Here is a 14,923-nt window from a genome sequence, read left to right as displayed (position 1 = left end):
GGTCGAGAACTGAGCATCGATCGGAAGATCGTTCGGAATTCGGTTACCGGTCGGCTAGCGGTGATCCTGTGCGCAGGTGCCACCGAAATCGCCAGATTCTGCGCCCGACGGCTGAGAAGAGTTTGACTTTGCTAGACACCGATTTGATTTGATTGATGCCGAATATTGATAAGCAGGTGTGATTTGAATTAGTGCACAGCCATGAATGATCGGAAATAATTCGATTCGATTTAAGATTCATCTTCGATTGTGCAAGAAAAGCGATGATTATTTGAAAACATACACCACTTGTTTGCCCGCCGTCATGCGTAAGTCACTCATCTGAAGTACAACGAGCATGCGTTGTGAGAAACCAAACCGAAACAGATAAGGAAAAACATTCATTCTCTTTCCCCACAGTAGGCTACGACGCGCAGTAGGCCTTTGTTTACTGCGCATCTTATCGGGTGCCGCTTATGTCAAGGAATGGATCATCCAACGCTGTGTGGAACCCTTGGTAATCACAACGGTAGCGTGGCCGAGCGGTCTAAGGCGCTGGTTTAAGGCACCAGTCACTTCGGTGGCGTGGGTTCGAATCCCACCGCTGCCAATTATAATTTTTTTGTTCAACATCTGGGGAGCTACACTGAAAGAAAACGCCAAACGCATTTTGAATGAAACTTCATTCAATGCGATAAATAACTGAACAATTTGTATGATCATATGATCAATATTCATAGAGTTTCACTTCTTTTATGTGTGGTTTCCATCCAGATGTTATAAAGCTGTCAGTTACTTTTGACATGTTAGTGAATTGTGTGTTAATCGTCATGAATCAGACTGAATGTATATTACCAATTCTCATTTGATTCTTTCAGAAGAGTTTATTCCTAAAAATAAATTATGGAACAGTTCGAATAATTTTATGTTGAACAATGAAGGAGTTTTATACACGTTTCTTCGTATCCTCTTCCACTATTTATATGAATGGCATAAAAATATGGAATTGTATTATAATTGTATGTATGTTCTCTTGATTCGAAATTAATGTGTTCTATCGTATTCCCGTTACAAAAATCATTCCATGCAAGCAGTATTTTTATTTTGCAATTTTGCATACCGTCGAACACACACGAACTTTTTTCTCCCTAAAGTTTAATGAAGCTTTGATTATCAGGGCGTTTTCTTCACATTATAAAATATTTTTGTCCGTATGTTGCATGACAGCTTCAGATGAGCTTGACAATTTTATAATTGTAAGTGTGTTATCTATAATCATACCAAACATTGAATAACTTGTAAGAAAAACCAATAACAGAGTGTAAACAAATGCGTTTATTTTAACCGGAGTTGTTTGAAGTTTTTTCGATATGTATTGTGGTGGTGATATGAAATTGATTTATCAGTGATTGAGAATTGTGGCAAACCTTGTGTCAGAGTACTTTGGTGAGTATTCATTGAATTGAGAGTCTTAGAGTTCATGTGGTTATAGTGCAATTTCAACTTTAGACAAACAATTGTTGCGGGAAATTTTGTTTTTCTAAGATTGTATATTGCACCTTGAAGTAAAAAATTCAAAATCTTCTAAATCTATATACCGGATAATTGACATTCTATTTGTATCTATCAGTATCATTTATTTTGTTTTAATGAATTTTATGTCAAAGAATTTTCCAACCACATAATATTACATGTTCTTGGACATTAATAATAAGCGTTTTTCGAAGTGTATAGTTTTTGGCTTGACATGACAAAGTACATTGAATTGAAATTTTATTTCACTTGATTCGACCATCTCCATTATTACCAGTGTAGTTCATACGGAACAATTAAATTTAACTGGAGAAGTTTCAATGATTCTGTTACAATGAATCTTCTGATCTTTTTTCGGTGGTTAAGCAGCATATATGAAAACTTATTAATTTATTATTTTCACTGCCATGACGTGGGAAGGTAAGTTTCTTGAGACATTATCAACTATTCCACCAATTTTTTTTTCTGTTATATCAGTCAAGAGCGAAATACGAAGAATTCTGCTTTGAGGCCGCATACAGCCAGCCATTAGAAGTTTATCGATGAATAATACGACCAATGTTGGGACATGTTTTTCAGTTCGAAACTTATTTCATAGAAAAATAGCGCACTCGGTAATTCCAGGTGCAATAAGTGTAAGTGGATTTTCATAGATTTGATAATAAATCATTCAATTATTATAAACCGTTCTATCAACAGCAAAAATACGACCAACTTCGCGAAGCGGATCAAAACTCTAAAAAACTATCGAAATTGCAAGAGTGTCCAAATGATTAGAAGCAATAGCCTACCTGATGAATCGGGTGATAGTGCTGATCGGTTCAAAATATGTATATATTTTAATTATAATAACACGTATGTAAAAATAAACCAAATTAAAGTTTGAATAAATTTAATTTTACTCTTGCTATTTTAAAGAAATTGTTTTCATCTTCAATAATCAGTATTCTTTTTTTTATATAAAATACTTAATTTAATGGAAATATTTGTTAAATATTCAAATCTATTTATGGAAAACAAATTGCAGCTTCAACCAGTTCAATTCATCAAAGTAAACCTGTTATATTTATAACTATTTCAACGAAACAAATTGAAGCTGCCTGAATTATTCGTACAATCTTTTACATTATGTGTAAAAAAAAAACTACGTACAAATATTTGGGTTCAGGTATAAAGTTTTCAATAATACAAATGGCGATTATCATTAAATTTTGTTTGGCATCCTTCGATTCTAAGCCGAAAAGACTCTTACAAATACTCTTAACATATTGTCCTAATGTTTGTGAATCTTAGTATGAATCGAAATTCTTTCCGTCATCGTGGTTGACGAAAATGTGTGGAACATTAATTGTCAAAATTGTTTCATCAAATCTGATCATTTCGACACTTATATATCAATTAATTAATTTTGAAAAATGTAAAACCTATTTTTGGCATTTTTAAAATTTCTAATTCATACTCATTCAATACAATTTCAAAAAGATTTTTCTGTATATGAAATGTATCGAAATTGAACTGGAGCAAAATCAGAGCTTTTAAATGTAGATCATTTGCATATTAAATTATTTTCTTTTCTAGCTGCATAATTTCAATCTTAATTTATCCTAATAGCATGCGCATTATAAAGACTACATAATACAAAAACTCAATGAAAATCTTTTTAATATCATCCGACGATTGGTGTAGATTAAATTCATTCGGTTTATGGTATGCGATTATATGTACGAACATCATACGCACTACAAAATGAGTAGTATTTCCTATATGGCTGCTGCGATGATTAATTTTGAAACAAAAATCATCTACATTTTGGATTCATTCAATTTATAAGTGTATGTGCTTCAAACAAATTTTCAATGATATTCGTACAAATCAATTTGTTTTTGACAGAGGGCAGATTGAATGGCCGACTTATTAAAACCATCTGAAAATCGCTATGGGGATCGGATGAAGCAAAAACTATTCAGCTTGTGGCCGGTAAATTCTTTCAGTGTACGGTGTTTTGCTGCACGGGAACGAAATCATTTGCTTATCGGCGTTAGGTAGAACTTATTGATTTCACTTGTCGCTTAGAAATTGTATGATTCTTTGTTTTAGGTAGAAGCAAATTGTTGTGAAATGTCGATTGTTAGACGGTTTGGCCTTCAGTTCTAGCTAAATCGAGTTTGGTTCGGAAAAAAATGTTTACTACTTTGCAGAAATGATGGGAATTTACAAGTATTTTTGTTGTTTTTGTATTTTTGTTGGGAATTTACGAGTATTTTGATTCCCGTACCTACGATCAGGATACAACTAAAATATTGGTTGTTTCCTGAATTCAATACAGCTGATTAATTGTTGATTTTTTTGCGACCATCATTTAAGTTTTCCAAGTAATCATTTAACATAACTAAAAAATGAGTGACTAACAAGTTTTTTCATGTTGGTGTCAACATTTGAGTAATATTCAATCAAAACAGAAAAATGTGTATTACCTCAAAATTTGTATTCCTTGCACTCTTATTCAAATAATGAATTTTTATTCATTTGACATTCGACTGAAAATTGAGGATTTAAACCTCAAAATTTTCTGTTTCACAAAGTGTATCGTTCAAGTTTGTCCTATACCAGTCCGTGTTTTTCTAGATTTATTGCACATGGGACCGAAATGTTCTGAAACATTCCTGTTTGACTTCTTACTCGATACAACTGTAACCTAGAACACGCAATCAAATAAACGATAACAACAAGTAATGTAGACGTTGATTTTAGAAAATCATTTGATTAAAATGTTTGAAGCATTTTCCTTATTTGACTCAAATATTTCATTGTAAGGTTTTTTTTATGAAATTTTCTGATTTTTAGGGTAGTTTTTTGGAAATTTTTAACGGATTATTGAAACATACCTAAAGATTGATGTGTATATTTCCAAACTAATTGTTATCACTCAATAAAACTAGAATTTCTAAAAATTTAAGCAGAACGTTCAATATATTTAGCATATAAATTATTTGATACGGCGCACAGTGGATCGAATCAATAAAAACATGGACATAAATCAGTAGCTGCCAAACCGTTATTTTAATGCATATAGTTGCTTTGAAGAAATTATTTACAAATATATACCGCGTAATTTGATTCTATCCCTAATTTTTCATGGCCTACTTTAACAAAAAATATAACCATAACTTTTTTTCTGAAGAGATAGAAAATTTTTTTCTTCGACAATCTTTTAGAACTATTAAAAATAATTTACTTTGTCAAATATACCAAAAGTCTAGGTCGCGCCGTTTCGGATATACAAAGCGTTTTTGTGGTAGCCCCCTTAAAATCAATTTTTTATTCATAACTTGTTGCAAGTTATTTTTTATACATACTTTGTTTGGAATAATTGAAGAAAATAAAAAATCCCATATTTTTGTTGAAGTTTTACCTTTTTTTTACCTATGATAAAACCTTACACCGAAGCGAAATATGCAACTTTATGCAGCTGATTTTTACAAAATTTATAAGAAAAGATATGCCCAATACTATAAAAAATATTCTAAGTGGAACTCGACTTTTTTTAGGCCATTCCAAAGTTAGTTTTAGTTATTGAATTATGACAACCCCCTTGAAACTAGTTTTCTAATCATAACTTGTTTCAAGTTATTATTTTACATATTTTGTTTGGAATAATTGTACAAAATATAAAATCCCATAATTTTGTAGAAGATAATGCATAGGTTTATTCTTTTTTGAAAAAGTTATACATCATTTTACTCATTTTTACCTAGGACCTTTTTTTTCGAATAAAGCTCAGATGAGAAAGTTTAATTTTCTATTTTTTGCCAACATCGATATATAGCTGTATTGAATTTTTTGGATAGCTGTATTGTAAATGTATATCTTGCCGAAACATAAATCAAATATAATAAATTGTGAACCCTGATCGTTGCTCAAACTTACTCAAACTGGAGGAACCAATAAGCCATGAATTATTTTTAATATTTTTTCAAAATTCCTTCCAATCATTTTAAGCAGTATGAATAAGTGATAGTATTTCATTCCATTCCATTCGACACCACGAATTAACGTTGAAAATGTGTCTATTGTGTACAACTTTCGATAAATTTATTTTTGCTGATCGATCAACTCGCTACTATTCATAGCAGCCCTCTGCTTTGACGTCATGTAACTGTAAAAACCGAAACACGGAAGATGAATAAGTAACATAAATTTGGATATTACTAACTTTTTGTTTATTCAGTACCCTTTACCACACTTCCCCACAAATTATCGACCAGAATATAATCACTACGATAAAGAAAATTAAGACTTTACTCGATTTGAAATGCTTAATTGTTTGTTTACCGAACTCTGAGCGCTCTGATTGCCCACCAAATGCGCCCAGATGTTGGCTACGATAATAGCACTTGCTGGAACCCCCTTGCCATCGGGCTGATTCATAGTCAATTCAATAAAAAAATTTATAAATAAAATTTATACTACAATACAAGTCTACATACGTTGATTAGTCGATGCCCTTCATCGATTTCAGGTCAGTAAATGTTATCATATATTCACCCATATATTCTGAATAACGACGTAACGTTTTTTCGATCGTATTTCATTCGTATTTCTAATAACGCTAGTAAAATCAAAGGTAGCTAGGATTCGACCGAACTATATTCAATCGAAAAACGAATATGTCGTTATTCAGAATAAAGGCGTTGGGAAAAGTCATGAACATGATAAAAATCATTTCACTATCACTCGGGAAAAATCAGTACTGATCAGTTTTCTGCAGTGAGTTTTGTGATCGATGATTTTTTGTCTTAAAAATAACTTCTATGTCTATTTTCAGGTGCAGCATGGCGGGAGAAGAGGGCATTTATGAAGTAGCAGCTGAGTTGCAGGAAGCCAACAAAAGTTTTTTAGCTTACGTACATAATCTGCGGAAGAAAATTCAGGATACCACTACAATTTTAGAGAACCGTGAGGAAGAACGTTCAAAAATTAGAGAGCAAATGGAACAGCTTCAGAAGAAACTTGATGAATCTGTCAAAGAAGATGAGCAATATAAAAATAACCTAAAGAAATACAAGTCCATAGTTTCAGAGGCAGCATTGGAGGGAGGAGAGGAAGCAATATATAGAAAATCCGCTGATTTGCAGAAATGCAACGAACATACACTAAAATACATTCATAATATAAGAAAAAACATTCAAGCTTTCGCAACGGTCTCAGAAAAACGGAACGGAAGAACGCAGACAAATCAATGAGAAAATCGCAGAACTTCAAAGACAGCTTGAAGTTAAGTTGACAAGGCGGATGAACAGAACAAAAAAAATATAGAAAAACATAATAATGAACTTTTAAAATTAACCCAAGAGTATGAACGAATTGTTGAACATAAGCTGCACCTCATACTCGAGGACCAAAAAAAACTCGAGGCGCAAATAAACCAGGAGGAGAAGGAGTATCGGGCGCTGGAAGACGATGTCTCCAAACTAGTAAAACAACGAGATCAAAAGAGGAAAACAATTAACAAACGTCGTCAAAGCTTCAATGAGTTCAACAAAAAAAATTAACATAGAAAAACAACTTGAAGCAATGGTGAAAAACCTGAAGCTGTTGAACAACACAAATATTGTTGTTCTGGACAAATAAAACGAAAACAAATAATATATAAACCATTTGAATTGCACGAAAACACATCGATTTTTTATTACTCACATTTCCATTGCTTTTCTGCCAATTTCTAAGAAGACGCAAATTTTGCACTACTTATGCAACCCTCAAACAATATTGCACAAGTGCTATATTATTTCTGACGTCTCAGGCGTAAACGAGTGACGGCTTATTACTGGCCGTCGCAGAACGTGAACATTTAGGGGTTTTGTTGGTTTGTGCAAAAAGCACATATTTTGTTTCTATTTCTTCGCGTTTCGCCTTTGGCTCGTGCTGCCATCTCGTGTCTAGCAGTTCGACTTGTATTAACGGCAGCAACATAATTCTTTCACCATTTCATCAGAAATACGATCAGGAATTTAGGATAATATTTTGAACAGTGTTAGATAACCACAAAGAACTCAAAAATTAAGTTTTCCTAAACTTTGAAAACAACGCGGAAAACTCTTTACTTTTGCTTGGCTTTTTCGCGCCAGAAGATAAATACAACAATGAGCTACAGAAATTGATTCCGGAGTACGAAACTGTCGTAGGTACAATGATCAAATTGTATTCCCCTGTTAATAAAAGAAATTAGTAATCCGATAATTCTTTTTTCAAATTTTTCCTAGATAATTCGCATAGGAACGGGGAAAGTTTTTTACATTTTATTCAGGTTTTTCACATAAATTTTTTTAGAAGAGTGAAATATAAAGTTTTTTGAGTGAGAATCGCGTTGTCAAAAAAGGCGGGTGGGTAATATCAGAGACATAACTGGATGTCGTGAATACGAAAAAAAAGGCGAATAGGTAATGTCAAAGACATAACTGGATGTCGTGAACACGAAAAAACTGACACGTTTTCTCGTTTTTTCGTTTTCTGCCTGAAACGTTGCTAACAATAAACTGACAAAGTTAGGACTCGATCTGTGGCACGACATGTGTCGACAAGTTAAGCCCGTATCCGAGCGAGTTGCGCTGCGGTACGCTCCGCGCGTGCGGGTCGTGATTTAAAAATGCACTGCTCCGAAAGTATTGATCCTTTCACTCTGAAACATTGCCAAGATTGAATTAAGTCCCTAAGGCTTCTTTTTCAACTAAAAAAGGAAAAAAAATTAGGCCCAAGTTTGAGTTTTTGTATTTTTTTATTAATTTTTAACTTTTTCATAAAATAAACTATAAAGGTTGTTTTATGGAATCGCTTGTATGAAAGCTTAGGACATTTCAGGTCTCGGGCAAATTCTTGTATCTTCGATAGATTTTACTTTTTTCGGTATTTTAACGATATCAAATTACTGACTGACCAAAAGTCATAAATAAAAAAGTAAAAAAGTAAAAAAAAAATTGATGGGATTCCATCACACACAGCGATGAATGGAGCGCTGTCCGTGCGCCGCTTGCACCCTGGGACGCATAGCCATACGCTACAACTCCAGGCACTCAAGCAATAGTTTCGGACAAATCTTCCATTCCGGTGTTATAACTAACTGTATAGAGATGAGAAAATATCAACACAATGAAACACATTGTGTGAGAAACCGTCGTGGGCAGAATGTGACAACTTCTCGTAACTTTACTTTTACCGGCTCGGACAGTAAATGGCAAACGACCTTTGGCTTTACTTTCTGACATATCAGAGACTCGGATGACTCGTATCTTTAAAATGCCTAAGTTCGACTCCTCTGGTAGAAGGTAAAACTTTAGATACGAGAAGCCTTCTGCTTACTTAAATTACCCTTGTCACGTCTCACTTTTCCGCACTTTATTCTTCACATCCTTGCTCTTCCTTGAGTACTATGGCTCTATGATTTCATATTCTTTCTCCTCTTATAATCTCTAGTTAGTTTGATATCGTTAAAATACCGAAAAAAGTAAAAATTACTGACTGACCAGAAGTCATAAATAAAAAAGTAAAAAAAAAAATAGATTTTACTGCATAGGCTGTCTAAAAAAGGGGTCATTTTTGTAAACACGAAACTTCAAAAAATCATATCTCGAAAATTCCACGTACCATATTGAAATAAAAAAACACGGTTCGAAAATTTTCGAGTTCTTTACCGAAAAAAAAGTAGTTAAATTAAAAAAAAAAGATTTTGGGTGGCTGATTATGCGTGGAATACCCCATATATAAAAATGCAGAGGTCATTCTTTGTAATTGCATCACTTAAGAACGGATGGACGGATTTACATGATTCATCCTTTGTTTGATTAGTTTTGACCCCCGCTGGGTTCGTACATGACAAAAATTAGGAAAATTTTCCGGAAAAGTCGAAAAAATCCATAAAGTTGCTTTGTATCGTTGAAAAAGTTTACTATGGTTGCTAGATAATGAGTTGCATAAGTATTTGACCTTCAAAAGAAAGGCATACTAGATCGTTGAAAAAAAAGTGTGGCGCGCAATGAGTTGTTTTGTGTGGAGATTTCACATGCATACTTGATCCATGTGATTCTTCATTTCGAGCCACGTGCTGGACGATGGCGAAATGCATATGACTGTTTTAGTTATATAAGTTCTAATATCGTCTACCAGTAGATGGGTTAGGTGCAATGGAGTCAAATGAATAATATAGAAAATCATTGAATGAATCAATGAAAAGATTGTGCTGTAAAAGCGATAAAATTAAACTAGGAATTTTTTTTGTATTTTATTATCAAATGATTTAGATTATACTAAGCGCATATAATAAGCGGCAATTTCATACCAATTTTTAGGATGATTACCTTAATGGATTGAGAATGACATTATATGTTTTATATTCTGTGAAGGATGTTGGAATTGGTTAGATCAATATCAAATTAAAATTTAAGCGATGTCTCTCCAACCAACTAAAGCGGCACAGTATCCAAGAAATATTCATTTTCTTATTGCTTTAAAGTACGCGTGTCACTTTTTCGCAACTTAAACGTACAGAACAAGTTCTGAGCGAACTTTGCTCACTGCTGAACAACGAGCTGCTTCAAAGCTTGTTCCGTTGCGTCGAGTTAACATTCAAGTGTGGACAATTCTTTAAAACACGGGCTGTTTAGAATGCTGTTTATTAGCTTTGTGAGCTGCTTAAGCCAAATTATTTTATTTTTACGAGCTTTTGGCTAGATTGTAAATATAACATGCTCTTCCTAATGAGCAATTCTAGGAAAGAATTTTTAGTCATTAGAGGCTCATATATTGAAACTATTAGAGAGGGATTTCTATACAGTGCATTGAAGTAAGGGATGAGATGATAATCTGTGCATTCGGTTCAATTTTATGTAGCAGTGATATTGCACATTTAAATTAACTAATTTTTGGTGATAGTTCTTTTGCAGGCAAAAGCGAAAGTGTGCCGCATTCCCTTGATAGTAGGTTAAGTAATCAGTAAAATAATGAAGAGAAACGTTAACCACATATTCGTTTGATAATTCTACCGTCCGAAAACATGAATTTGAACAAATATATTTGGGCGAGACGAAGTTCGATGGGTCAACTAGTTGAAGGTTAAAAGTTATTCACCCCTATTCTGTACGTCGATCGATTCGAAATATTCCAATCGAATGTGCAATTTCCATTCTGCAATTTTCGAACATTACTCGATCGACTTGGGTGCGTATTACTTATGTTCGGTTTAGAATCGTTCTAATTTGTTTATACAAGTGTGATGGTTTCGTTTACTAAGAAATTAATAATATAAAAAATATAGAACGTGTAAGTAGTGTTGACAGCTTTGATGGTTAGTGTTCGAAATTTCAAGTGTTCCCGAACGAGAGTCGGTCGAATCATACAAGTCGAACGGAATAAAGAATGCAAAATTCGAACTCGAACGAAAGTGTAGATTCGTTCGTATCACAAATCCGTCGGATTGCAGAATCGGGGTGATTATTAAAAATAAAAACTTTTCATCAAATCTTGAACATAAATCTTTTCTTTGTTAGTTAAGACTTGCTCGCGATAAAATCTAGGCAGATTGAATTTGGAATGAAATAAATTTGCAATAAGTTCAATCCAAAGTGCCATTTTGTTCATTTTCTTGTTGATTTTTAGTCATATTAAAACTAATTACAGTTACTTAATTAGGTTGCATGAAGAAACTATGAACTTTTGAGTTCACTCCAGCCTTTAGGTTTTGAAGGACTGCTTTTGTCTGAAATTTTCGAAATATTTCTATAGTTGTAGCTTGTTGTTTATGTTGAGAGAGTTCTCTCTTTACGAGAGCGCAATACTGCTCTGTAGGTCGCAACTCCGAGCAGTTAAGAGAATTTGCCTACTTCGGTACACCGTGAATTCCATTAGCTTTTTACCATTCTAAAACATCTTTGGCGTAGTGACAAGATGTCAAATAGGGCTAGAATAGCGAAGGAGCGTCATGGCTGGGTAGGAATGGTAACAATAGCTTCCTTAGGCATTCTTTACGATATACCTTTCATTGTTTACCGTTCTGATAGTGATGAAGCTTTGGCTTGCTCAACCACAGCTGCATATTGCCTGTCAAACCCAATATTTTTTAGAAATTTTGACCGTTTTTCGTCCTGAAATGCTCCTCTACGCCGTTCCGTTGTATGGCAGTATAAAAAGACAATTTTGGAAGCTGCCTAAAGTATTCCAGCTTATAAGTTCCATCGTTCATTATCACATCGTTCACTATCATTTGTTGCTGTTTTACAGTTTTACAAAATAGTTTTACAAATTCTCGATTTAGTGACCTTCATAATCGAACTCGTATAGATTTATTTAAAATAATTTAAGTGATTTAATCAAACTCGAATTTAAATTGTCTCTCTTTGACGCATACGGATTTGATATTCCATCCGTATCCTTTGAACTTTTAATAGCTAGCAAAAAATAGTAAATATTTTTAATATCGCAAACACTTCAAAAAGCATATGTCTTATACAGAAACCTGATCAGAAAAGTATCATCACACCGATAGCTGGATGAAAACTAGTGTATCTTTTACTCCATCCATTTTACTATGCATTAGCTAAGAGCGCCACGATCACCGATGGGCGTTTACTTTCCACGAGACGGTTCAGATTTAGGTCCCTTCAACATAAGTCCAACATAATTGCATGCATTTTTTGTTCGCATGGCCGTAATTCAATTTAATAAAGGTACATACATATTCTATGCAGCTTGCGGTAGGGCATATGCTTTTATGTTCGCTTTTACGTGCCTACATCTGTTGTTCTGCAATGACTCGACAGTACACAATCAGCTTCTGATAGGCTCCGTAGAAACAAACTGCGCTCGGTGCTTTCCCCCTGGATGCCAACGCGATCGTGTCACCCAACGATCAATAATTTGACACGTGTCCCGAGCAAATTGCTGGAAGAATATCAACAACAATAAGAAAGCATAGTACTCAGCATGTCAACGGTTCGTACGGACCAGCAACGGTTTCCAAACATTTGCAAAATTCCATCAAGACATGGGGCTGGAAAAGATCCGCTGATCGATGGACAGAGAACTGGTCCGACTGGTCGGAGAAATCTGCTGAAGCCTAGCCGAACCGATGCCGGAGCTGGCTCATGTCTGTTGTAAGTGGTTTGACTGCATCGCGCACCTCTCTCTCTCTCTCTCTCTCTCTCTCTCTCTCTCTCTCTCTCTCTCTCTCTCTCTCTCTCTCTCTCTCTCGCTCACTCTTTTTTTTCTGCTTCTTCTCTAAGCTGTCACCTTCTCTCACGAGCCCATTTCTGTTTGTGCGATATTTTTTTAAGGCTTGGTTGGGCTCCGAATGGTGTGCCTCGGTTCAGACGTGCCGCGACCTCGGTTGTTCGCGGGAGCACATTGTTCTATTTGGTGGCGCTCGCGTTCAAGAAGTTGTCGTGATCAGTTTTTGGTGCGGAAAGTGTGTGCGCCTCAGACCTGCGGAGGAGGTGCTGAATTGTGTGTGTGTTTTTTTTCCTCTTTCCATTTCGGTGGTGGAACGTCAGCTTCTAAGGGCGATATGAATCAAGTGCACCCGTTCTGCGATTAAATTGCGGATCAGATCGATCACGGTTTAGTAAATGGAATTCCTTCGTTTGTAGGTCAAAAAATGGAAAGGTTTGTGATGCTGGAAAGTTCTGTTGACGTATGTCGAAAAGTTGAAGTCTGACGTTGAAATACTTCAAAGTGTGAGTTGCTTTGAACGGCCGTCCTGTGGCAGTAGTTAGACAAGTGATTGGTAATACCGAGATTGTTTGGATTAACTGATAAACGGTAAGTTTTGGTTCTAATGGAAATGCGATAAAGTACTAGATCTTGTTTCCCAAAATTATTTTTCTTTCAATTGTATTAAGAATCCTAGCTCAAGTTATAAACACGACATACATTTGTAGCACTTGAAAACAATCTTCAGTACAATGTATTCAGTTAAATTTGACTATATCGCTAAAAAATTTGAGTTCTCAACGATCGGCTAACGAACAAACCGTATAAACCGACTTTTCAATTTTGTTTACTGTCATGATTAGTTCTTGACTAGCCCTGAATCATCCGAGATTCCTTTTGAAGAAATAAAAAAATGGGTGCATGATTACCATAATATTTCTTTTACTTATACTGAACGAGAAACAAATTGAAAAATATGCATTACTTGATTCTTTCTACGAAACGTAGAACTGCACTGCCAAATGAGTGACAATGAAGATGAATGACGCATTGAGGAGATTTAATGGATGTACTAATGAGTGAAGATTCGTTTTTTTGCATTTCTTGTTGCTGATCAAACGGATCCTGTCAAACTAGAAACTAAGCCGTGTCGAGTAGATGTTCCGCTACTACTCTAACATGACGCCTCTTAAATTGCTCTAAGTATATTGCTCGCTTTTGTATGCTAATGTCAAATTCCAGTTCGGTTCTACTGTCAACAACTGCTCAGTATGCGGACTTTCCGATTCGAAATAGGCACAAATCTCCAAATATCAAGGGGAACGTGATATTTGAGCCAATTTGTTCTGATTCCTGATTCCGATGTGCACTTCGCGTAGTTACTATACCATGCTCTGCTGCGTCTTGTAGATGTTTATACTGTATCGAGAAAAAAATTTAGGAAATCACGATAACTTTGCAGTTGAATCAAGAACACACGGACACGCTTCCTTCATTACACAAATTATTTTGAAGCCCTTCACAGTAGAACGTAAGCAATTATATTTGAACTGAGAAGCAAACATCAGTTTTTATACTTGTTTGGTAGGACAGCTGGACTTATATGTTGCTCTAGCAAACACTCATCAAAAGGTTTTCTCACAGATTGTAAAATTTATAGAAAACTATCTGTCCCATCGAACCCATCGTCTCACCCAAAATAGTTTTTTGACCTATGTGTAAATTTTTCAAATGGGCGTATGTCTTTCTTTTCCTAAATTGAATAAAATCGGTGAAATGATTTTCAATGTATGCTCTTGTGATTTGGTCTTGAAGTTTGAAACCAATAATCAAATCGTTGAAAATAATCAAAAGAAAAGTCCTTGTTTTAATTTCCTTTCGAGAGTCCTTCACCGCTAGTCTGGTGCTAATCGATGTTACGCAGCATGATAACCACTGGATCAATTTTCAATTAGAAATTTAGTAATAAAACGTGAAATTACGGAACATTTTAAAATCCAAACGATCGTTGCATTCTTACATAAGTTGCATACACACTGTACTTTAACAATGAATATAAATAGAAGTCATTCGTTATTAGTAACGCTCGTATATCTTTTTCTACGAAAAACAGTACATTTGCTGTAAAAATCAACAAAATACAGTACATAGCTTTAAAAAAGCAGTACATTTTACAGTACGTATTTTTCTAAAAATAGTTAATAAAAAACAAAAG

General features: G+C 34.6%; 2 protein-coding genes and 1 non-coding gene across 5 annotated transcripts in view; all 3 read left to right on the top strand.

Moving 5' to 3' along the window:
• Positions 1–507: 507 nt before the first annotated feature.
• Positions 508–589, top strand: Trnal-aag (transfer RNA leucine (anticodon AAG)). The gene has a single exon. It is a non-coding gene; the product is annotated as a tRNA-Leu (tRNA).
• A 5,338-nt stretch (positions 590–5,927) lies between these two features.
• Positions 5,928–7,160, top strand: LOC131439066 (uncharacterized). Of its 2 annotated transcripts, none has more exons than XM_058609608.1 (2): positions 5,928–6,031; positions 6,338–7,160. In XM_058609608.1, exons 1-2 carry the CDS (start codon positions 6,012–6,014, stop codon positions 6,753–6,755), a joined length of 438 nt encoding a protein of 145 aa, XP_058465591.1. In that variant the 5' UTR covers positions 5,928–6,011; the 3' UTR covers positions 6,756–7,160. The 2 variants fall into 2 exon arrangements, 1 of the variants encoding a protein (XP_058465591.1); XR_009231053.1 differs by lacking the exon at positions 5,928–6,031 and adding an exon at positions 6,152–6,279.
• Positions 7,161–12,881: 5,721 nt separating this feature from the next.
• LOC131435789 (SEC14 domain and spectrin repeat-containing protein 1-B) overlaps positions 12,882–14,923 on the top strand; it is a 68,859-nt gene continuing 66,817 nt past the window's right edge. For both annotated transcript variants that reach the window (XM_058603987.1, XM_058603986.1), the window contains exon 1: positions 12,882–13,317. The gene's annotated coding sequence lies outside the window, so the exon portion shown is untranslated. The remainder of the gene's footprint in view (positions 13,318–14,923) is intronic.

This window comes from Malaya genurostris, chromosome 3, assembly GCF_030247185.1.
Source record: "Malaya genurostris strain Urasoe2022 chromosome 3, Malgen_1.1, whole genome shotgun sequence".
NCBI classification, from domain to species: domain Eukaryota; kingdom Metazoa; phylum Arthropoda; class Insecta; order Diptera; family Culicidae; genus Malaya; species Malaya genurostris.
This window is presented reverse-complemented; position numbering and strand designations above follow the sequence as displayed.

What these genes read in the sequence shown, in the direction of transcription:
- LOC131439066 (XM_058609608.1), top strand. Translation starts at nt 6,012, where the DNA reads ATGCCCTTCATCGATTTCAG. An exon ending in ATGCCCTTCATCGATTTCAG is followed by an intron (nt 6,032 to 6,337) that starts GTCAGTAAATGT and finishes GTCTATTTTCAG; the next exon opens with GTGCAGCATGGCGGGAGAAG.